General features: G+C 34.5%; 4 protein-coding genes across 4 annotated transcripts in view; 2 read left to right on the forward strand and 2 right to left on the reverse strand.

Annotated features, from left to right (window-relative positions):
• LOC110379728 (protein unc-80 homolog) overlaps positions 1 to 899 on the forward strand; it is a 29,326-nt gene extending 28,427 nt beyond the window's left edge. Inside the window, exon 66 of the mRNA XM_064037723.1 lies at positions 237 to 899. Within this exon, the coding sequence (XP_063893793.1) occupies positions 237 to 355 (119 nt within the window). The 3' untranslated portion in view covers positions 356 to 899. The remainder of the gene's footprint in view (positions 1 to 236) is intronic.
• The window catches only part of LOC110378828 (trans-Golgi network integral membrane protein 2), a 160,185-nt gene that overhangs the window by 31,932 nt on the left and 104,934 nt on the right, over positions 1 to 23,319 (reverse strand). The window lies entirely within an intron of this gene.
• LOC110379732 (nucleoporin NDC1) lies at positions 1,056 to 3,108 on the reverse strand. The gene has a single exon (XM_021339510.3). The coding sequence runs from the start codon at positions 2,859 to 2,861 to the stop codon at positions 1,161 to 1,163; it is 1,701 nt and encodes a 566-aa protein (XP_021195185.3). The 5' UTR covers positions 2,862 to 3,108; the 3' UTR covers positions 1,056 to 1,160.
• On the forward strand, positions 11,203 to 14,916 carry LOC110378843 (uncharacterized). The gene is made up of 5 exons (XM_064037940.1): positions 11,203 to 11,790; positions 11,913 to 12,305; positions 12,589 to 12,821; positions 13,203 to 13,269; positions 13,853 to 14,916. Exons 2-5 carry the CDS (start codon positions 11,963 to 11,965, stop codon positions 14,080 to 14,082), a joined length of 873 nt encoding a protein of 290 aa, XP_063894010.1. The 5' UTR covers positions 11,203 to 11,790; positions 11,913 to 11,962; the 3' UTR covers positions 14,083 to 14,916.

Genomic DNA, 23,319 nt, shown 5'->3' on the forward strand with positions numbered 1-23,319 from the left:
TGACAATTTTAGACAAAACGAACGACGATATGTTAACAATTTGTTAAGTCATAAAAGTTGTTTACACTATCATTGAAAGACCGTCTTCTTTTAGTAGTACATTGACAGAAAGTGGGAAAGAAATTGACAAACTTCATCGCATAATGATCCTTCTATTAATTGTTGCTGCTTTTGTGTGTTAGATCCTAAATCATTCTAGTCTGCAATATCCTAATGCATTACTTGTGTTTGTCTAGCTTCTCTAAGCTGCGAATCGGGGACATCATCTGCTGAGAGAACTGCCCTACTGGGTGCAGCTAGCCAACGCTCTTTGTTGTTAAGTAGCGACCTGAGAGATGAAGATACACTCCTTTGAACTGGTTCCAAAACTATGCGCCTTGGCTATAACTCTTCAGATGCCTAATTCCGTAGCCGGACTTGGGTTCCAGTCCATCTAGATTCCTTGGATATGATATTAGGGAAGCTCTTGTATCAGTCAGAGGTTTACATGGCCAGGGAAAATGGAAATAGAAGATAAAAATAATTGATATTAGCACATGGTCTATATGTCTAAGTATAACTTTTCTGATTGATATTTGAAAACACTGTAGCTATGTATGGTACTGTTTTTTTTAAGTCTTTCTAGGAGGCTTATTATAAAGCAGTGTTAATAAGTCAATAAGTATGATTCATCACCATTCATAAATATACATTAAAACAATTTTATCTTCAAAAATAATAGGGTTTTGGGATAAGAGATAATTAAATGGAGATTAAATATTTTAACCATCTCAAACGATTTTGTGTGATGTAACATTATGGAACATTTGCCTTTTATTAAATGGAAGATGTTCATTTTCAAAATTAGGGAATTTTAAAAATTGTTACTGTAAAACAAAATCAAAAATAATACTAATGGGAAACCTTGACATGAAAAATCTTATAGATGTAATATACGAGTAGGTATGTGATATTTAATACAAAGATTAAGAGTATGTATGTTTTATAGCTACAGAGATTAGTTTTAATATTATTGTGTTCTTATGTTACATTTTTATAGAAATTTAATAGATATGTTTGTTTTTATAAACTTGTTTTATTTCACTCACAATCAAAATTAGAAATGTTTTGCTATGAAACCGTTTATTATTGTCTTTGCACAGTCATCAAATCCTTATCAATCATGCTTCCTTACACATCAAAAATGGCTGCAATGCAACTTGAATATCTGAATCCAGAGGTATTTCATGAATGTACTTTGAGAATGTGATGGCAATCTTATAAATACTTCTTTTTACTGATGAGATCAAAGCAGTCTTCATTTTGATGGCATAAACATCATTCAGCATATGCTTCCTCGGCACCAGGCCAGGTTTTGTCAATTTATCTAAGTTTTGTTTGAGATTAATTAATGTGGATATCACAATAGGCAAGTCATTCTGTACTACTCCATATTTATCTTCATTCAAAGAGGCTGCAGCAATACAGGACAAACCTTCACAAGTCCACATCACAGGCTGAGCTTGCATCAACAGGAATTTCAATTTTGTGTCTGTCAATTCTCCAAACAAATAACTGATACCAGGTTTTTGACACAGCTTATGAAGGAAAATATTAAATTCCTGTTTAATAATATCACCAAGAGAATCTTCCTCTGCATCCATGTTATGCTTCTTAATATCCTTTAATTTGGGAGAATGTGCCATATTTCTTATATTGCCAGGATATGTGAAACCATTGCTAGTGGACACATTCCCAATATTTTTGATTGCAGCAGATTTCTCAAGCTCATTTATTTTTGCATCTCCATTGACAGCATCTAATTCTTTACTAAAATCGTTGATAATGCTGATACACTGCTCTAATAAATTATTCCAATTTCTGGGATGTCCTCCGGGTTGAGACAAGGTAAATATTTCCTGCCGTCTTGCACTATCAGTCATGGACATAATTTTTAAATCTTGAGCTCCTAAATATCCATTAAATTGTGACCTCAAAGCCAATGCATTATGAAGCACTAAAGTTTTTGTTGACTCAATAGGAAATTTCATTGGTTCAGTAAGTATTATATTAAAAACAGTTCTCATTGTGTAAACTGACACAAAGAATAAACTTGTGTAGAACCAAAGACCAATCCAGATGCCAGACCTCATCAAGTTTACAACATTGTCTAAAGGAGGATCTTCCAGGTATAAACTGTACACCTCGGACACTACACTCCTAGGTTTATTTCCCCACAAATAATAGAATGCACAATAATATGCCACTGGCATTATGGAATTTCTAAAACCCATTGAGAGAATGTTATTGATGGCTAGCTTAATCTGTTGAAACTTGTCTTGATAAATATGAGGGAACATTAACAATGTAGTTCCAAATATGTGAATATTCAGGAAATAGTATAAACCCATCCACATACCTCCAAACTGCAGAAAGAGACTTTGTTCCACCAAACATTGGCCATCATAAAAGTCACATTTCTTCTTCAAAACATTGTAATTGCTTTTAGCCAACGAAGAATACAAGCCCATAGTAAAGTAACCACTCAATGCGTACAGTATACTGAACATGGCATTTTGTACTGAAAACATATTCAAAAACATCGAGAATCTCGTAAAATATTTAGGTAGTGGCATCATATAGTAGCTTCCATAAACGTAGGCTTGAAAAAATGACACTAATCCAAGAAGAACGATATTCAAACCCATCTTCCAACCAAATATTTCGTGGAGAGTTGAAGTGATCCATGAGACAGGGTGCAGGAAGTCGACTTGTATCAAAAACACCAGTACAACTGCGAGAAAACTCTGGAGTCCGATGTTCCATAACACTGCAGTAATAAGTCTCTTCGAGAAAATTTCACTTTTTGTTTCCATTTCCATTTCGGCGGCGGCTTATGATGACTAACTTAAATCTTCTTTAAGATAAAAATGACGTAGAAAACACTGTCATAGTTCGGTTTTATTGTGATAAATGCAAATTATTACTCCTTGCTTTAAGTTTTGACTTTTGCGGTATTGTAAAACATGTAATTGTAACCTAAACAAGGCCGACAGAACTATCAAATTCAAATTCGTTAACCGCAACTCTGCTCGTATCGCGAACACATTGAAAAATCTGACATTGACAACCCAACGAATGACGTTAAGTAAAAGACGGCATAAACCAGTACTGCCAATGTAATTAATTATTTTAAAGGAGAATGGCAGATTTCGTACCGCATATTTTTGTCCTTGTTCAGTTATAGAATTTGTACCAATTATTAAGGCAACTAAGTCATTTATTTTCATGTTAGTGTAGTATTTTTAGAACTCCGGATTAATTAATTATACCAATTAAAAGATTCAAGTAATTAAACGTAATATAATCTTAAACTAAACGCGACTAAACGTAGTTCTGTTTTTAGAAGTTGCCATTTGTAAAATATCACGAGGCTCGAAATGATAAATAATTATTTAAACATAGAAATAACAGTAAATATAATTAACTAATTACATATTTCACCTTAAAATGAATAATTATAGCATACTATCTTAATAATTAACAATTTAATTATATAAATTATTTTCACCATCAATGTTTTTATTTTGTATTGGCAATTATTTTATTGACAGGTAACGGATATCTTTCTATCTTTCAGAGTCTAGTCTCTGTCTGTCAGTGTCTGTTCAGTTCTTTGCTGTTGTTTTGGATTGTGGTTTGTTACTGCATCTGAGCAATTTAAGCAAATTATCTGGTCATTTTTACGTTGAGTCGAGGAACTGCTCCTCTGTACTCTATCTGTTGATAGTACTTTCGCGAAAGGACGCTTTATTACTTGTGTTGTGTGTGTGTACGTGCTTTAAAATGACGAGTTTGCAATGCATCAATTGCAACGTTCGCTTGTCGCGAATACGAAGGCGATGGGAGTGAAGATATCGTCAATACTATTCGGCTGTGGACATATCCTAGAGATGTAAGAAGTTTTCAAATAACATTTTGCGTACGAGTGTGCCAGTTACGAAGTGAGAACTTTTACGTGTTAAAAAGTAGACTCACCATATAAACTACACGATTTCATACTAAAATAATATGAATGTACCTAAAACTAATCTTAACATTATTTGAAAAAATAACAAACATTGTTGTGGTTGTAAAAATATTTACAGTTTGTCCTGTAAACGATCATTGTTGTGTTTGTACATTAACAAACATATAAGTGATCTCTTACATGTATTGTTTACTTGCCTAACTTGGTTTGTGTAACACTGTTAAAATAGTTATTTAAAGCAATGTTGAATCATACTCAAAATCACTTAAATATTTTCCAGATAACACCTGCTGACCATGTTTGCCGCACGGAACAAATATTTGAATGATCTGCAAGTAGTTGTTCTGGGTCTGGGTATTTCTGCACATGAGTTTCTATGTTGATGAAATAATATTAAGAATAGATTAAATAATTATAAGAACAATAAAATAGATGTATATTCCTACAAAAACAAAGTTGTTTTATTATACCACACTCGAAACCCGAGAACTTGACCATTATCAAACTGTTGCAGTCCGCTGCTGGACAGGTATCTCCTAAATGCACTCTACTGAGTGGGTACGATCCTTATCTATCTATCTATTTACCTAATTGTACGTACCTACCTAAAACACACCCAAGATTAAGAGACAAGCTAGGTAGAACATTTATTTTATCATTACCATAACAATGTTTATGTACCTAGCTAAAACAACTTACATGGGTACACTGTAGTACATAACCTTAAAAAACAAAACTGGTTATAACTTTTACTTCCCAAGTTCTAAAAATCTAAGAATTTACAAAGGGCTTGTCTATCATATTACCCATCAATTAAAACAAAAAATATCCCAAAACTTGAAATTTTATTAGCGGTTCGAAAGTCCCATACAAGCCTGCCATTCGCCTTTATTGTTTAAACATTTTTTTGCGATGGTAGAAGTGAAAGCTGGATTTATTCAAATGCTTTTATAATATAAGATCCATATTTAATTATATACACAATTAAATGATATAATAGCAACATTTTAATGTCATTTTATGGATTAATTCCTCTGTAGTCTATGAACTTTTTAAGGATGTCCATAATTATCACAAGAACATACTTTTTATTTATCGATACTAAATAATCAAGGCGATCTTTCAAACTTGTGACTTCACTTATTTTTTCTTATCTATTCTCTTATGTATTTCCCCTACATACCTACTCGCTTAATAATGTACACTCCCTGAACTTAAAACCCTTACGTGCCATTCTATGTACTCCTCTAATGAACTGCATTACGACATCGTTCTGTACAGCAAAAAAAAAAACATAAATAGTATTATATTTTCTTATAACTCGCTCACATATTTCCAAAAAGCAATGCTAATGTTGGAACTACATTTCACTAAAGTTGAACATTCTTAGTAATAACAATTAATTAATCAATTAAATAAGGCGGCCAACTTTCCGAAAACTGAATGCGGGACTTAACCTTTCGTGAAAAGGGCGGGGGGGGGGGCATTGAAAAATGATCGGACGGTCCGATAAAATAAAAACCGTAAGCAAAAAGCTATAATTTAACCTATCAATATCGTGTCACAGCGTGCACTAATGTCTTATTTTCAAAATCATTAGGCCTCACGAGTTCAGTAGAAATAAAGAGAACGAGATTATATTAGAGGTATAGGTAATCTGTGTTCCTGCACTGTTGAGCGTGCGCGCAGGTGGGTGTTGTGTAGAAGTGTGGTAGAAAATAGGGATGCGGGACATGCGGGACGCATACAACGTTTTGCGGGACTATTTTACTAATAATTTCAAAACGGGATTTCGTCAAGCATTGCGGGACGGTCCCGCAGAATGCGGGACAACCGTCTTTAATTGTAAGGCGGCCAACCGGCCGCCTTACAATTACAATTACCCAACTGCCAATTACAATTGGCAGCGAACTTGCGAAAATCATAGTAGTAAACGGCCCGTTCTCAGTGCACCAGTTTTCGGCTGAAAATAATGGGGATTTTAAATCAAAACTCTTTTTGCAGTCTTATATTATTTTTATTTTTGGTTATGAAGTAATTAGTAGAAATGATTAAACAAAAAAAATGTGTATACTGTTTTCATTCAAGAGTTTTAAAAGTTGTAATGGTGAAGTTAATTTATTTTTACTACACATGTCATGTATAATGTTACAGCCATAGTGATTAAATAAATTTTATACATAATCACTGGTCATTGTACATAATACCCAAATTGACTTGACAATGTGATAAATTAATCACTTTACCTGAATATTATTAATATTAGCTAATCAATGTTAGCCAAAGTAATAAATATGGTATAACCAACTTACTACTGCCAAATTTTTAAAAACGGTTTAAGTTATTGTCGACTTTTTTCTGATAAATCTTCAAATAATTCCTCCCGCTGTGGGTTAGCAGCGTGGTGTGGCCCGAGCTACAACTCAAAGAGGGGACTTTTCGCTACTTATTACTAATAGCGCCATAATTAGCATGGCCTGCATTGGGCTAACTAGCTTTTTTCGAATTATATTAAGGTCAGCTACTAGGCACTTTAGTTAGTTAAGATGAAATAATTATCTTTACCTACTTGTTTTATACTATATATTTTATAAATATCGTTACCAACACTAAATTACAATGTAAGAAGAAGCTGACTACATGGCTTCAAAACTTAGATTATGATTCAACAGAAAAACTTTTAAAACCTATAAACTAAGTTAAATCAGTAATTATTTACAAGTTTGTAAAAAAAAAAAAAAAAAAAAACCTCATTATAAGACAAGAACTATAGACACTCTAACCTAACTAATAAAAATTAGATATTACACAAAAAAGAAATATTTAAAAACAAAACGTAAATTCAATATATAAAATAAAACTGATATTATCTAAAATAAAAAAAAAAATAAAATAAAATAAAAAAAATAAAAAAAAAAAAATAATAATAATAATAAAAAAATACTCTACTAACTAGAAAACTTTCTAGGACTAATGATTCATCTGCCCTACCATAAATATTCTAATCTAGTCTTTAAGGCCAATTTTTAACTCTTGCAAGTAATTGAAAATTACATGATCTCAAAATGACTTCACTAATAAATAAGTTACTAATGTTACTATAAATTAGAAGTTCACATTCGTATGCAATATGTGCATATTTGTGTATGTAATTGTTCCCACAGAAAAGTGACTCTTAATATTAAGCTAATAAATGTGTGTTATTATTATTTATTCTTTGATAATGTGTATTTTTAAGTGGAAGAAACCATAATTATATGTTAATTTTTGGGTTATACATCTAAATTTTTATGTGCAATAATAAGTGCAGAGACTTATGTTTGTTAGCTTTTTCCTATTTTATTTTAAATTATTTGTGATACAGGCATTATGTTATTATTACTTATTCTTTGATAATGTGTACTTTTAAGTGGAAGAAACCATAATTGTATGTTAAGTTTTGGGTTATATGTATATCTAAATATTTATGTGCAATAATAAGTGCAGAGACTTATGTTTGTTTGCTCTTTCCTATTTTATTTTAAATTATTTGTGATACAGGCATTATGATAATAGAGATAGTTGTATTTAGGATTTTTATTTGCCTCTCTCCTTACAAAATGTGCTGTATAACATTCAAAAGGATAAATGGTGATCTGTAACACAGGGGTAACCTTAAACAGACACCATTCTCTTACAAAAGCAACCTGTATTGTAATGTACTTAACACTGTAATTGAAGAGAAAATAAAGATTTTTATTATTTATTATTTTGTATGTCTCTTTCCGACCACGGGACTACAGAGTCCCGGATTTTTGGAAGGCGAACGTGGGGCCGAAGCCAACACGCTGAAGCCCTTTTGAGACAACTTTAATGAAATGGCGACACAAAAACCGACGATTATCCCTGTATACACTATAGAAATGTACCCAAGGACAATCCCCGGTTCTGTGCTAAACTATTGCTAAATATGGAATAAAACTACTAGGGCTATTGGGATGGGATGCTAATGGACTGGGAATTGGGATAACTATGGGAACTATGGCACCTGCCGATAACAATGTTTGCACACGTAAAAATGGCAGGTGGAGACTCGCCAACTCACTTACTGGGCCCCCGGGAATCAGTCACTGAAAAGCAACAAGAGGGCAACAGGTACATGAGCGGCTGAGAAGGGTCTAAGTCTCTGCACTTATTATTGCACATAAATATTTAGATATACATATAACCCAAAACTTAACATACAATTATGGTTTCTTCCACTTAAAAGTACACATTATCAAAGAATAAGTAATAATAACATAATGCCTGTATCACAAATAATTTAAAATAAAATAGGAAAAAGCTAACAAACATAAGTCTCTGCACTTATTATTGCACATAAAAATTTAGATGTATAACCCAAAAATTAACATATAATTATGGTTTCTTCCACTTAAAAATACACATTATCAAAGAATAAATAATAATAACACACATTTATTAGCTTAATATTAAGAGTCACTTTTCTGTGGGAACAATTACATACACAAATATGCACATATTGCATACGAATGTGAACTTCTAATTTATAGTAACATTAGTAACTTATTTATTAGTGAAGTCATTTTGAGATCATGTAATTTTCAATTACTTGCAAGAGTTAAAAATTGGCCTTAAAGACTAGATTAGAATATTTATGGTAGGGCAGATGAATCATTAGTCCTAGAAAGTTTTCTAGTTAGTAGAGTATTTTTTTATTATTATTATTATTTTTTTTTTATTATTTTTTATTTTATTTTATTTTTTTATTATTTTTTTTTTTATTTTAGATAATATCAGTTTTATTTTATATATTGAATTTACGTTTTGTTTTTAAATATTTCTTTTTTGTGTAATATCTAATTTTTATTAGTTAGGTTAGAGTGTCTATAGTTCTTGTCTTATAATGAGGTTTTTTTTTTTTTTTTTTACAAACTTGTAAATAATTACTGATTTAACTTAGTTTATAGGTTTTAAAAGTTTTTCTGTTGAATCATAATCTAAGTTTTGAAGCCATGTAGTCAGCTTCTTCTTACATTGTAATTTAGTGTTGGTAACGATATTTATAAAATATATAGTATAAAACAAGTAGGTAAAGATAATTATTTCATCTTAACTAACTAAAGTGCCTAGTAGCTGACCTTAATATAATTCGAAAAAAGCTAGTTAGCCCAATGCAGGCCATGCTAATTATGGCGCTATTAGTAATAAGTAGCGAAAAGTCCCCTCTTTGAGTTGTAGCTCGGGCCACACCACGCTGCTAACCCACAGCGGGAGGAATTATTTGAAGATTTATCAGAAAAAAGTCGACAATAACTTAAACCGTTTTTAAAAATTTGGCAGTAGTAAGTTGGTTATACCATATTTATTACTTTGGCTAACATTGATTAGCTAATATTAATAATATTCAGGTAAAGTGATTAATTTATCACATTGTCAAGTCAATTTGGGTATTATGTACAATGACCAGTGATTATGTATAAAATTTATTTAATCACTATGGCTGTAACATTATACATGACATGTGTAGTAAAAATAAATTAACTTCACCATTACAACTTTTAAAACTCTTGAATGAAAACAGTATACACATTTTTTTTGTTTAATCATTTCTACTAATTACTTCATAACCAAAAATAAAAATAATATAAGACTGCAAAAAGAGTTTTGATTTAAAATCCCCATTATTTTCAGCCGAAAACTGGTGCACTGAGAACGGGCCGTTTACTACTATGATTTTCGCAAGTTCGCTGCCAATTGTAATTGGCAGTTGGGTAATTGTAATTGTAAGGCGGCCGGTTGGCCGCCTTACAATTAAAGACGGTTGTCCCGCATTCTGCGGGACCGTCCCGCAATGCTTGACGAAATCCCGTTTTGAAATTATTAGTAAAATAGTCCCGCAAAACGTTGTATGCGTCCCGCATGTCCCGCATCCCTATTTTCTACCACACTTCTACACAACACCCACCTGCGCGCACGCTCAACAGTGCAGGAACACAGATTACCTATACCTCTAATATAATCTCGTTCTCTTTATTTCTACTGAACTCGTGAGGCCTAATGATTTTGAAAATAAGACATTAGTGCACGCTGTGACACGATATTGATAGGTTAAATTATAGCTTTTTGCTTACGGTTTTTATTTTATCGGACCGTCCGATCATTTTCAATGCCCCCGCCCTTTTCACGAAAGGTTAAGTCCCGCATTCAGTTTTCGGAAAGTTGGCCGCCTTATTTAATTGATTAATTAATTGTTATTACTAAGAATGTTCAACTTTAGTGAAATGTAGTTCCAACATTAGCATTGCTTTTTGGAAATATGTGAGCGAGTTATAAGAAAATATAATACTATTTATGTTTTTTTTTTTGCTGTACAGAACGATGTCGTAATGCAGTTCATTAGAGGAGTACATAGAATGGCACGTAAGGGTTTTAAGTTCAGGGAGTGTACATTATTAAGCGAGTAGGTATGTAGGGGAAATACATAAGAGAATAGATAAGAAAAAATAAGTGAAGTCACAAGTTTGAAAGATCGCCTTGATTATTTAGTATCGATAAATAAAAAGTATGTTCTTGTGATAATTATGGACATCCTTAAAAAGTTCATAGACTACAGAGGAATTAATCCATAAAATGACATTAAAATGTTGCTATTATATCATTTAATTGTGTATATAATTAAATATGGATCTTATATTATAAAAGCATTTGAATAAATCCAGCTTTCACTTCTACCATCGCAAAAAAATGTTTAAACAATAAATTTAAAATAATTAATTACATTGGCAGTACTGGTTTATGCCGTCTTTTACTTAACGTCATTCGTTGGGTTGTCAATGTCAGATTTTTCAATGTGTTCGCGATACGAGCAGAGTTGCGGTTAACGAATTTGAATTTGATAGTTCTGTCGGCCTTGTTTAGGTTACAATTACATGTTTTACAATACCGCAAAAGTCAAAACTTAAAGCAAGGAGTAATAATTTGCATTTATCACAATAAAACCGAACTATGACAGTGTTTTCTACGTCATTTTTATCTTAAAGAAGATTTAAGTTAGTCATCATAAGCCGCCGCCGAAATGGAAATGGAAACAAAAAGTGATATTATACTGCAAATGTACCGGGAATATTCCAAAATATTTGAAACTTCAAATTAGGTTAAGGATGATGTGAGGTAGGCAGTTGCATGTATAACATTAGTAAGCACCTGTTCCTGGTTAGAATGAAAGCCAAGCCCCTGCATAGTTGGGAAAAGGCTATTTGTAGCGAATGAACAATCTTGAATGTTTTGTATATAATTTTAAAATAACTTGTGTTTTCTCTTTTCTTTAAGGCTCGCTGAATACAGTGGTGTTAAAGACCAAGGCAAGGGCACGAAAACGAATTATAAATAAAATAAAGGATTTGACACCAACTGGTAAAATTATATATAAAGAATACCAGAAAGCCAAAGACGAGGCTAACTTTCTGAAGAGAGCTCGAAGAGCTTTAAAATTCAGCAAGGACAAGTCCTTTGAAGAATTAACCAAGGAAATGAATCCATTTGCAAAAACTATTATGAAAATGCAAATTAATTTATGCTCCAAAAGTAAAAAAGGGCGACGCTTTACTGAGGAAGAAAAATTAATAGCATTGTCCATAATGAAACAAAGTCCTAAGTGTTACAGATTTTTACACAAAATTTTCGTCTTGCCCTCACGATCAACTCTAAATAAAATGGTTGCAAAGCTCTCTATTGGACCAGGAATTTGTCAACAAGTGTTTGACTTACTAAAAAAAGAGGTTAGTATTTTTTAATATCTTGTATATCTTTTTGAAGTGCTACTGTAGGCACTTCATGAAACTAAAAATTACACTTTTTTTATTAAATAAAAATTACACTTTTTAATTTATAACTGTTTCAGGTTGCTACATGGGATGAGAAAAAAAAATTTGTTCAGTCATCTTCGATGAGATGTCATTAGACACTGCTTTAACCTACGATAAAAACAGAGACTGCATCAATGGCTTTGTAGAGTTAAATGAAAAGCAGAGCCAGTTTGCCGACCATGCACTTGTTTTCATGCTCAGAGGAGCGGTGTACAAGTGGCAGCAACCCATTGCCTTTTATTATTGTCAGGGGGCCACATCAGGGACTGATCTTAAAAAAATTCTAAGAGATGTTGTGGCTGTTCTCGTGGAATGTGGTCTGAAGCCTATTTGTGTAATTTGTGATCAAGGCACATCTTTCCAAGCAGCCTTGAAAAGCTTTAGAGAGGACACTAAGCGTGATCAAATACTTTCAGATCAAGAACCAGGTTGGTGAAATTATAATTACTATTTTAGTAACCCTGTTTTATATTTTGAATACCTATTCAACAATATATCACACATTAGGGTTGGATTGAAAAAAATCACTCCCCACTTTACATATAGTGGGCTACCCTAATAAAACATTTATTTTTTTGCACTTTGTAAAGAAAGAAAAAAAAAATTAAAATGTGGTACAAATACAGTTGTTTTATGTTAATGGAATCTCACATATTCTACCGAATGGGTGTACAAATTATATCTCATTTGTTATCTTTCCTTGTATTTCAGATGGCTCAGTTACTATCAGCGGCGTTAACCTGAGCATTATTTATGACCCGTCACATTTGATTAAAGGAATTAGAAATAATTTCTTGAATAAGAACATAGTCATGGATGGTAAAACATCCAAGTGGACTGATATTGTGGATGTCTATGAAACTGACTGTAAACACACAGAGTCTAGACTCCTTCATAAATTGAATGACCAACATGTCATTCCTGAAAAAATCAAGAAGATGAAAGTAAGTACCTAGATTGTTATCTGATTTTGTAAGGCTTATGTAGTACTACTAGGCCCGGCAAACTGACCGACATGGCTCTGATATCTTCTTTCGAACTAACTTCAGTGCAACTTATGATTTTTTTCCCACTTTCAACACAGTTCAGAGAATGCGATACAATCAAAACTCACTCACTCACAATTTTTTTTTGTTAGCGTTCCATATGTTATAATATAGAAACAATATAAGGTATAAGGCATAACGATAAAAACGAAGTTGCGCTAAAGTTGTTTAAGGAGAATGCATCACTACTGTTGTATGTCAAGGCCCTGATTAGCCCTCACTACTAAGCCTTTGTTTACAAGTCATTATAGCTAAAAATTTTCAACTTGTTTGTTGCAGGTGAAGAACTGTGTCAAAGTGCTGAGTTCAACAGTATCTGCAGCTTTGTCTTATACAGCTCAATTTTGTAAGTTTTTATTGAACTGTATCATTCGTTATCAAATACAACAAAGAACCGGGTGTAGAACCAACAAAATTGAAACTAGCTTCAGGAGAGAGACTGTGAAATTAAACATAAACAGTCAAAGTCAAATCATTTATTTCATTTAGGCCTTTACAAGTACTTATGAATTTCAAAGATATAACTAAGTTTGATTCCAGTTGTCTTAAGTTCTCGTTTAATTAAACTTCACCTATTATGTTAACTGGGTTTGGTTGCTAGAGTGAATCAAATGTTCCTACTTTAATGATGCATAGCTGTGGCTTTATCTCTGGTAATTTATTTTTGTTGACTACCAATATCGGAAACAAAGTCGATACACATGCGTGTATGTGAATCCCTGCTAATATTATAAATGCGAAAGCAACTCTGTCTGTTTGTTCCGCTTTCACGTCTAAACCACTGAACTGATTTTAATAAAATTTGGTACAGAGATGCTAGTCATATGCTATAAGAGTTGGCACTCCTTTTTTCTGGATCAGCCTCTTTATCCAGCTGCCTAGAGAGACTTTAAGCGCAGTGTTGTGCTTACAAATATTTATTGTTTCAGCACACTATGCGGATGGCAGGCCTGTTAGTGGCACGATAAAGAATACTGCTGAAACAGTACTGTTTTTCGACAGACTTTTTGATAGCGTGAATGGAGCAGGATCTGCAAAAGAAGCCAGAGGGAAATTAAGAACTGTAGTAACAAAAAAATCACCACACCATAAATTTTGGCCAGAAGCCATTAGGAAATTGGAAAATTTGAAAGGACAATGCCAGGGTCTGGGCTCATAGTTTGCCCAGCAATGGGAGTAGTTCCAGGGGGTTCCTTAGTGCACTCTGAACACGTAATGCAAATATTTTTGAAATCGCTCCCTGGGGTCCTGAGGAAAACCGGTTCAAATATTCTCCACGAAGAGTCACTTTACAAGGCCTGAGCCATTTGCCCAGTAGTAAGAGTGGTCAAAGTAGGTTCTTTACTTCAATCTTAACACGAAATTAAAATATTTTTGAAATCGGTCCCAGGGGTCCCGCGAAAAACCGATTCAAATGTTCTCCTTAGATAGTCACTTAACAAAGTCTTTGGCATTTTCCTAGTAGTGGGAGTGGTCAAAATAGGTTCTTTACTTCACTCTTAACATGAAATCCAAATATTTTTGAAATCGGTCCCTGGGGTCCGGAGAAAAACCGGTTCTAATATTCCACATGAACAGTTGCTTAACAAAGCCTGTCTTATTTACCCAGTAGTGGGAGTGTTTGAAATAGGTTCCTTACTTCACTTTTAACATGAAATTAAAATATTTTTGAAATCAGTCCCAGGGGTCCCGAGAAAAACCGATTCAAATGTTGTCCTTAGATAGTCACTTAACAAAGTCTTTGGCATTTGCCCAGTAGTGGGAGTGGTCAAAATAGGTTCTTTACTTCAGTCTTAACATGAAATCCAAATATTTTTGAAATCGGCCCCTGGGGTCCGGAGAAAAACCGGTTCTAATATTCCACATGAACAGTCGCTTTACAAAGCCTGTCTTATTTACCCAGTAGTGGGAGTGATTGAAATAGGTTCCTTAATTCACTTTTAATATGAAATTAAAATATTTTTGAAATCGGTCAAAGGAGACCCGAGAAAAAAACTGATTCAAATGTTCTCCTCAGATAGTCACTTAACAAAGTCTTTGGCATTTGCCCAGTACTGGGAGTGGTCAAAGTAGGTTCTTTACTTCACTCTTAACATGAAATCAAAATATTTTTGAAATCAGTCCTTGGGGTCCGGAGAAAACCCGGTTCTAATATTCCACATGAACAGTCGCTTTACAAAGCCTGTCTTATTTACCCAGTAGTGGGAGTGATTGAAATAGGTTCCTTAATTCACTCTTAACATGAAATCAAAATATTTTTGAAATCGGTCAAAGGAGACCCGAGAAAAAAACTGATTCAAATGTTCTCCTCAGATAGTCACTTAACAAAGTCTTTGGCATTTGCCCAGTACTGGGAGTGGTCAAAGTAGGTTCTTTACTTCACTCTTAACATGAAATCAAAATATTTTTGAAATCAGTCCTTGGGGTCCGGAGAAAACCCGGTTCTAATATTCCACATGAACAGTCGCTTTACAAAGCCTGTCTTATTTACCCAGTAGTGGGAGTGATTGAAATAGGTTCCTTAATTCACTTTTAACATGAAATTAAAATATTTTTGAAATCGGTCAAAGGAGACCGAGAAAAACTGATTCAAATGTTCTCCTCAGATAGTCACTTAACAAAGTCTTTGGCATTTGCCCAGTACTGGGAGTGGTCAAAGTAGGTTCTTTACTTCACTCTTAACATGAAATCAAAATATTTTTGAAATCAGTCCTTGGGGTCCGGAGAAAACCCGGTTCTAATATTCCACATGAACTGTCGCTTTACAAAGCCTGTCTTATTTACCCAGTAGTGGGAGTGATTGAAATAGGTTCCTTAATTCACTTTTAACATGAAATTAAAATATTTTTGAAATCGGTCAAAGGAGACCGAGAAAAAACCGATTCAAATGTTCTCCTCAGATAGTCACTTAACAAAGTCTTTGGCATTTGCCCAGTACTGGGAGTGGTCAAAGTAGGTTCTTTACTTCACTCTTAACATGAAATCAAAATATTTTTGAAATCAGTCCTTGGGGTCCGGAGAAACCCGGTTCTAATATTCCACATGAACAGTCGCTTTACAAAGCCTGTCTTATTTACCCAGTAGTGGGAGTGATTGAAATAGGTTCCTTAATTCACTCTTAACATGAAATCAAAATATTTTTGAAATCAGTCCTTGGGGTCCGGAGAATACCGGTTCTAATATTCCACATGAACAGTCGCTTTACAAAGCCTGTCTTATTTACCCAGTAGTGGGAGTGATTGAAATAGGTTCCTTAATTCACTTTTAACATGAAATTAAAATATTTTTGAAATCGGTCAAAGGAGACCCCGAAAAAACTGATTCAAATGTTCTCCTCAGATAGTCACTTAACAAAGTCTTTGGCATTTGCCCAGTACTGGGAGTGGTCAAAGTAGGTTCTTTACTTCACTCTTAACATGAAATCAAAATATTTTTGAAATCAGTCCTTGGGGTCCGGAGAAAACCGGTTCTAATATTCCACATGAACAGTCGCTTTACAAAGCCTGTCTTATTTACCCAGTAGTGGGAGTGATTGAAATAGGTTCCTTAATTCACTCTTAACATGAAATCAAAATATTTTTGAAATCAGTCCTTGGGGTCCGGAGAAAACCCGGTTCTAATATTCCACATGAACAGTCGCTTTACAAAGCCTGTCTTATTTACCCAGTAGTGGGAGTGATTGAAATAGGTTCCTTACTTCACTTTTAACATGAAATTAAAATATTTTTGAAATCAGTCCCAGGGGTCCCGAGAAAAACCGATTCAAATGTTCTCCTCAGATAGTCACTTAACAAAGTCTTTGGCATTTGCCCAGTACTGGGAGTGGTCAAAGTAGGTTCTTTACTTCACTCTTAACATGAAATCAAAATATTTTTGAAATCAGTCCTTGGGGTCCGGAGAAAACCGGTTCTAATATTCCACATGAACAGTCGCTTTACAAAGCCTGTCTTATTTACCCAGTAGTGGGAGTGATTGAAATAGGTTCCTTAATTCACTTTTAACATGAAATTAAAATATTTTTGAAATCGGTCAAAGGAGACCGAGAAAAAACCGATTCAAATGTTCTCCTCAGATAGTCACTTAACAAAGTCTTTGGCATTTGCCCAGTACTGGGAGTGGTCAAAGTAGGTTCTTTACTTCACTCTTAACATGAAATCAAAATATTTTTGAAATCAGTCCTTGGGGTCCGGAGAAAACCCGGTTCTAATATTCCACATGAACAGTCGCTTTACAAAGCCTGTCTTATTTACCCAGTAGTGGGAGTGATTGAAATAGGTTCCTTAATTCACTCTTAACATGAAATCAAAATATTTTTGAAATCAGTCCTTGGGGTCCGGAGAATACCCGGTTCTAATATTCCACATGAACAGTCGCTTTACAAAGCCTGTCTTATTTACCCAGTAGTGGGAGTGATTGAAATAGGTTCCTTAATTCACTTTTAACATGAAATTAAAATATTTTTGAAATCGGTCAAAGGAGACCGAGAAAAACTGATTCAAATGTTCTCCTCAGATAGTCACTTAACAAAGTCTTTGGCATTTGCCCAGTACTGGGAGTGGTCAAAGTAGGTTCTTTACTTCACTCTTAACATGAAATCAAAATATTTTTGAAATCAGTCCTTGGGGTCCGGAGAAAACCCGGTTCTAATATTCCACATGAACAGTCGCTTTACAAAGCCTGTCTTATTTACCTAGTAGTGGGAGTGATTGAAATAGGTTCCTTAATTCACTTTTAACATGAAATTAAAATATTTTTGAAATCGGTCAAAGGAGACCGAGAAAAAACTGATTCAAATGTTCTCCTCAGATAGTCACTTAACAAAGTCTTTGGCATTTGCCCAGTACTGGGAGTGGTCAAAGTAGGTTCTTTACTTCACTCTTAACATGAAATCAAAATATTTTTGAAATCAGTCCTTGGGGTCCGGAGAAAACCCGGTTCTAATATTCCACATGAACAGTCGCTTTACAAAGCCTGTCTTATTTACCCAGTAGTGGGAGTGATTGAAATAGGTTCCTTAATTCACTTTTAACATGAAATTAAAATATTTTTGAAATCGGTCAAAGGAGACCCGAAAAAACCGATTCAAATGTTCTCCTCAGATAGTCACTTAACAAAGTCTTTGGCATTTGCCCAGTACTGGGAGTGGTCAAAGTAGGTTCTTTACTTCACTCTTAACATGAAATCAAAATATTTTTGAAATCAGTCCTTGGGGTCGGAGAAAACCCGGTTCTAATATTCCACATGAACAGTCGCTTTACAAAGCCTGTCTTATTTACCCAGTAGTGGGAGTGATTGAAATAGGTTCCTTAATTCACTTTTAACATGAAATTAAAATATTTTTGAAATCGGTCAAAGGAGACCGAGAAAAAACTGATTCAAATGTTCTCCTCAGATAGTCACTTAACAAAGTCTTTGGCATTTGCCCAGTACTGGGAGTGGTCAAAGTAGGTTCTTTACTTCACTCTTAACATGAAATCAAAATATTTTTGAAATCAGTCCTTGGGGTCCGGAGAAAACCGGTTCTAATATTCCACATGAACAGTCGCTTTACAAAGCCTGTCTTATTTACCCAGTAGTGGGAGTGATTGAAATAGGTTCCTTAATTCACTCTTAACATGAAATCAAAATATTTTTGAAATCAGTCCTTGGGGTCCGGAGAAAACCCGGTTCTAATATTCCACATGAACAGTCGCTTTACAAAGCCTGTCTTATTTACCCAGTAGTGGGAGTGATTGAAATAGGTTCCTTACTTCACTTTTAACATGAAATTAAAATATTTTTGAAATCAGTCCCAGGGTCCCGAAAACCGATTCAAATGTTCTCCTCAGATAGTCACTTAACAAAGTCTTTGGCATTTGCCCAGTACTGGGAGTGGTCAAAGTAGGTTCTTTACTTCACTCTTAACATGAAATCAAAATATTTTTGAAATCAGTCCTTGGGGTCCGGAGAAACCCGGTTCTAATATTCCACATGAACAGTCGCTTTACAAAGCCTGTCTTATTTACCCAGTAGTGGGAGTGATTGAAATAGGTTCCTTAATTCACTTTTAACATGAAATTAAAATATTTTTGAAATCGGTCAAAGGAGACCGAGAAAAAACTGATTCAAATGTTCTCCTCAGATAGTCACTTAACAAAGTCTTTGGCATTTGCCCAGTACTGGGAGTGGTCAAAGTAGGTTCTTTACTTCACTCTTAACATGAAATCAAAATATTTTTGAAATCAGTCCTTGGGGTCGGAGAAAACCCGGTTCTAATATTCCACATGAACAGTCGCTTTACAAAGCCTGTCTTATTTACCCAGTAGTGGGAGTGATTGAAATAGGTTCCTTAATTCACTTTTAACATGAAATTAAAATATTTTTGAAATCGGTCAAAGGAGACCCGAAAAAACCGATTCAAATGTTCTCCTCAGATAGTCACTTAACAAAGTCTTTGGCATTTGCCCAGTACTGGGAGTGGTCAAAGTAGGTTCTTTACTTCACTCTTAACATGAAATCAAAATATTTTTGAAATCAGTCCTTGGGGTCGGAGAAAACCCGGTTCTAATATTCCACATGAACAGTCGCTTTACAAAGCCTGTCTTATTTACCCAGTAGTGGGAGTGATTGAAATAGGTTCCTTAATTCACTTTTAACATGAAATTAAAATATTTTTGAAATCGGTCAAAGGAGACCGAGAAAAAACTGATTCAAATGTTCTCCTCAGATAGTCACTTAACAAAGTCTTTGGCATTTGCCCAGTACTGGGAGTGGTCAAAGTAGGTTCTTTACTTCACTCTTAACATGAAATCAAAATATTTTTGAAATCAGTCCTTGGGGTCGGAGAAAACCCGGTTCTAATATTCCACATGAACAGTCGCTTTACAAAGCCTGTCTTATTTACCCAGTAGTGGGAGTGATTGAAATAGGTTCCTTAATTCACTTTTAACATGAAATTAAAATATTTTTGAAATCGGTCAAAGGAGACCGAGAAAAAACTGATTCAAATGTTCTCCTCAGATAGTCACTTAACAAAGTCTTTGGCATTTGCCCAGTACTGGGAGTGGTCAAAGTAGGTTCTTTACTTCACTCTTAACATGAAATCAAAATATTTTTGAAATCAGTCCTTGGGGTCCGGAGAAAACCCGGTTCTAATATTCCACATGAACAGTCGCTTTACAAAGCCTGTCTTATTTACCCAGTAGTGGGAGTGATTGAAATAGGTTCCTTAATTCACTTTTAACATGAAATTAAAATATTTTTGAAATCGGTCAAAGGAGACCGAGAAAAAACTGATTCAAATGTTCTCCTCAGATAGTCACTTAACAAAGTCTTTGGCATTTGCCCAGTACTGGGAGTGGTCAAAGTAGGTTCTTTACTTCACTCTTAACATGAAATCAAAATATTTTTGAAATCAGTCCTTGGGGTCCGGAGAAAACCCGGTTCTAATATTCCACATGAACAGTCGCTTTACAAAGCCTGTCTTATTTACCCAGTAGTGGGAGTGATTGAAATAGGTTCCTTAATTCACTCTTAACATGAAATCAAAATATTTTTGAAATCAGTCCTTGGGGTCCGAGAAAACCGGTTCTAATATTCCACATGAACAGTCGCTTTACAAAGCCTGTCTTATTTACCCAGTAGTGGGAGTGATTGAAATAGGTTCCTTAATTCACTTTTAACATGAAATTAAAATATTTTTGAAATCAGTCCTTGGGGTCCGGAGAAAACCCGGTTCTAATATTCCACATGAACAGTCGCTTTACAAAGCCTGTCTTATTTACCCAGTAGTGGGAGTGATTGAAATAGGTTCCTTAATTCACTTTTAACATGAAATTAAAATATTTTTGAAATCGGTCAAAGGAGACCCGAGAAAAAAACTGATTCAAATGTTCTCCTCAGATAGTCACTTAACAAAGTCTTTGGCATTTGCCCAGTACTGGGAGTGGTCAAAGTAGGTTCTTTACTTCACTCTTAACATGAAATCAAAATATTTTTGAAATCAGTCCTTGGGGTCCGGAGAAAACCCGGTTCTAATATTCCACATGAACAGTCGCTTTACAAAGCCTGTCTTATTTACCCAGTAGTGGGAGTGATTGAAATAGGTTCCTTAATTCACTTTTAACATGAAATTAAAATATTTTTGAAATCGGTCAAAGGAGACCGAGAAAAAACTGATTCAAATGTTCTCCTCAGATAGTCACTTAACAAAGTCTTTGGCATTTGCCCAGTACTGGGAGTGGTCAAAGTAGGTTCTTTACTTCACTCTTAACATGAAATCAAAATATTTTTGAAATCAGTCCTTGGGGTCCGGAGAAAACCCGGTTCTAATATTCCACATGAACAGTCGCTTTACAAAGCCTGTCTTATTTACCCAGTAGTGGGAGTGATTGAAATAGGTTCCTTAATTCACTTTTAACATGAAATTAAAATATTTTTGAAATCGGTCAAAGGAGACCGAGAAAAACTGATTCAAATGTTCTCCTCAGATAGTCACTTAACAAAGTCTTTGGCATTTGCCCAGTACTGGGAGTGGTCAAAGTAGGTTCTTTACTTCACTCTTAACATGAAATCAAAATATTTTTGAAATCAGTCCTTGGGGTCCGGAGAAAACCCGGTTCTAATATTCCACATGAACAGTCGCTTTACAAAGCCTGTCTTATTTACCCAGTAGTGGGAGTGATTGAAATAGGTTCCTTAATTCACTTTTAACATGAAATTAAAATATTTTTGAAATTGGTCAAAGGAGACCGAGAAAAAACTGATTCAAATGTTCTCCTCAGATAGTCACTTAACAAAGTCTTTGGCATTTGCCCAGTACTGGGAGTGGTCAAAGTAGGTTCTTTACTTCACTCTTGACATGAAATCAAAATATTTTTGAAATCAGTCCTTGGGGTCGGAGAAAACCCGGTTCTAATATTCCACATGAACAGTCGCTTTACAAAGCCTGTCTTATTTACCCAGTAGTGGGAGTGATTGAAATAGGTTCCTTAATTCACTTTTAACATGAAATTAAAATATTTTTGAAATCGGTCAAAGGAGACCGAGAAAAACTGATTCAAATGTTCTCCTCAGATAGTCACTTAACAAAGTCTTTGGCATTTGCCCAGTACTGGGAGTGGTCAAAGTAGGTTCTTTACTTCACTCTTAACATGAAATCAAAATATTTTTGAAATCAGTCCTTGGGGTCGGAGAAAACCCGGTTCTAATATTCCACATGAACAGTCGCTTTACAAAGCCTGTCTTATTTACCCAGTAGTGGGAGTGATTGAAATAGGTTCCTTAATTCACTCTTAACATGAAATCAAAATATTTTTGAAATCAGTCCTTGGGGTCGGAGAAAACCGGTTCTAATATTCCACATGAACAGTCGCTTTACAAAGCCTGTCTTATTTACCCAGTAGTGGGAGTGATTGAAATAGGTTCCTTACTTCACTTTTAACATGAAATTAAAATATTTTTGAAATCAGTCCCAGGGTCCCGAGAAAACCGATTCAAATGTCCTTAGATAGTCACTTAACAAAGTCTTTGGCATTTGCCCAGTAGTGGGAGTGGTCAAAATAGGTTCTTTACTTCACTCTTAACATGAAATCCAAATATTTTTGAAATCAGTCCTGGGGTCCGGAGAAAACCGGTTCTAATATTCCACATGAACAGTCGCTTTACAAAGCCTGTCTTATTTACCCAGTAGTGGGAGTGATTGAAATAGGTTCCTTAATTCACTTTTAACATGAAATTAAAATATTTTTGAAATCGGTCAAAGGAGACCCGAGAAAAAAACTGATTCAAATGTTCTCCTCAGATAGTCACTTAACAAAGTCTTTGGCATTTGCCCAGTACTGGGAGTGGTCAAAGTAGGTTCTTTACTTCACTCTTAACATGAAATCAAAATATTTTTGAAATCAGTCCTTGGGGTCCGGAGAAAACCCGGTTCTAATATTCCACATGAACAGTCGCTTTACAAAGCCTGTCTTATTTACCCAGTAGTGGGAGTGATTGAAATAGGTTCCTTAATTCACTTTTAACATGAAATTAAAATATTTTTGAAATCGGTCAAAGGAGACCGAGAAAAAACTGATTCAAATGTTCTCCTCAGATAGTCACTTAACAAAGTCTTTGGCATTTGCCCAGTACTGGGAGTGGTCAAAGTAGGTTCTTTACTTCACTCTTAACATGAAATCAAAATATTTTTGAAATCAGTCCTTGGGGTCGGAGAAAACCCGGTTCTAATATTCCACATGAACAGTCGCTTTACAAAGCCTGTCTTATTTACCCAGTAGTGGGAGTGATTGAAATAGGTTCCTTAATTCACTTTTAACATGAAATTAAAATATTTTTGAAATCGGTCAAAGGAGACCGAGAAAAAACTGATTCAAATGTTCTCCTCAGATAGTCACTTAACAAAGTCTTTGGCATT

This window comes from Helicoverpa armigera, chromosome 14 (assembly GCF_030705265.1).
Source record: "Helicoverpa armigera isolate CAAS_96S chromosome 14, ASM3070526v1, whole genome shotgun sequence".
Lineage (NCBI taxonomy): Eukaryota > Metazoa > Arthropoda > Insecta > Lepidoptera > Noctuidae > Helicoverpa > Helicoverpa armigera.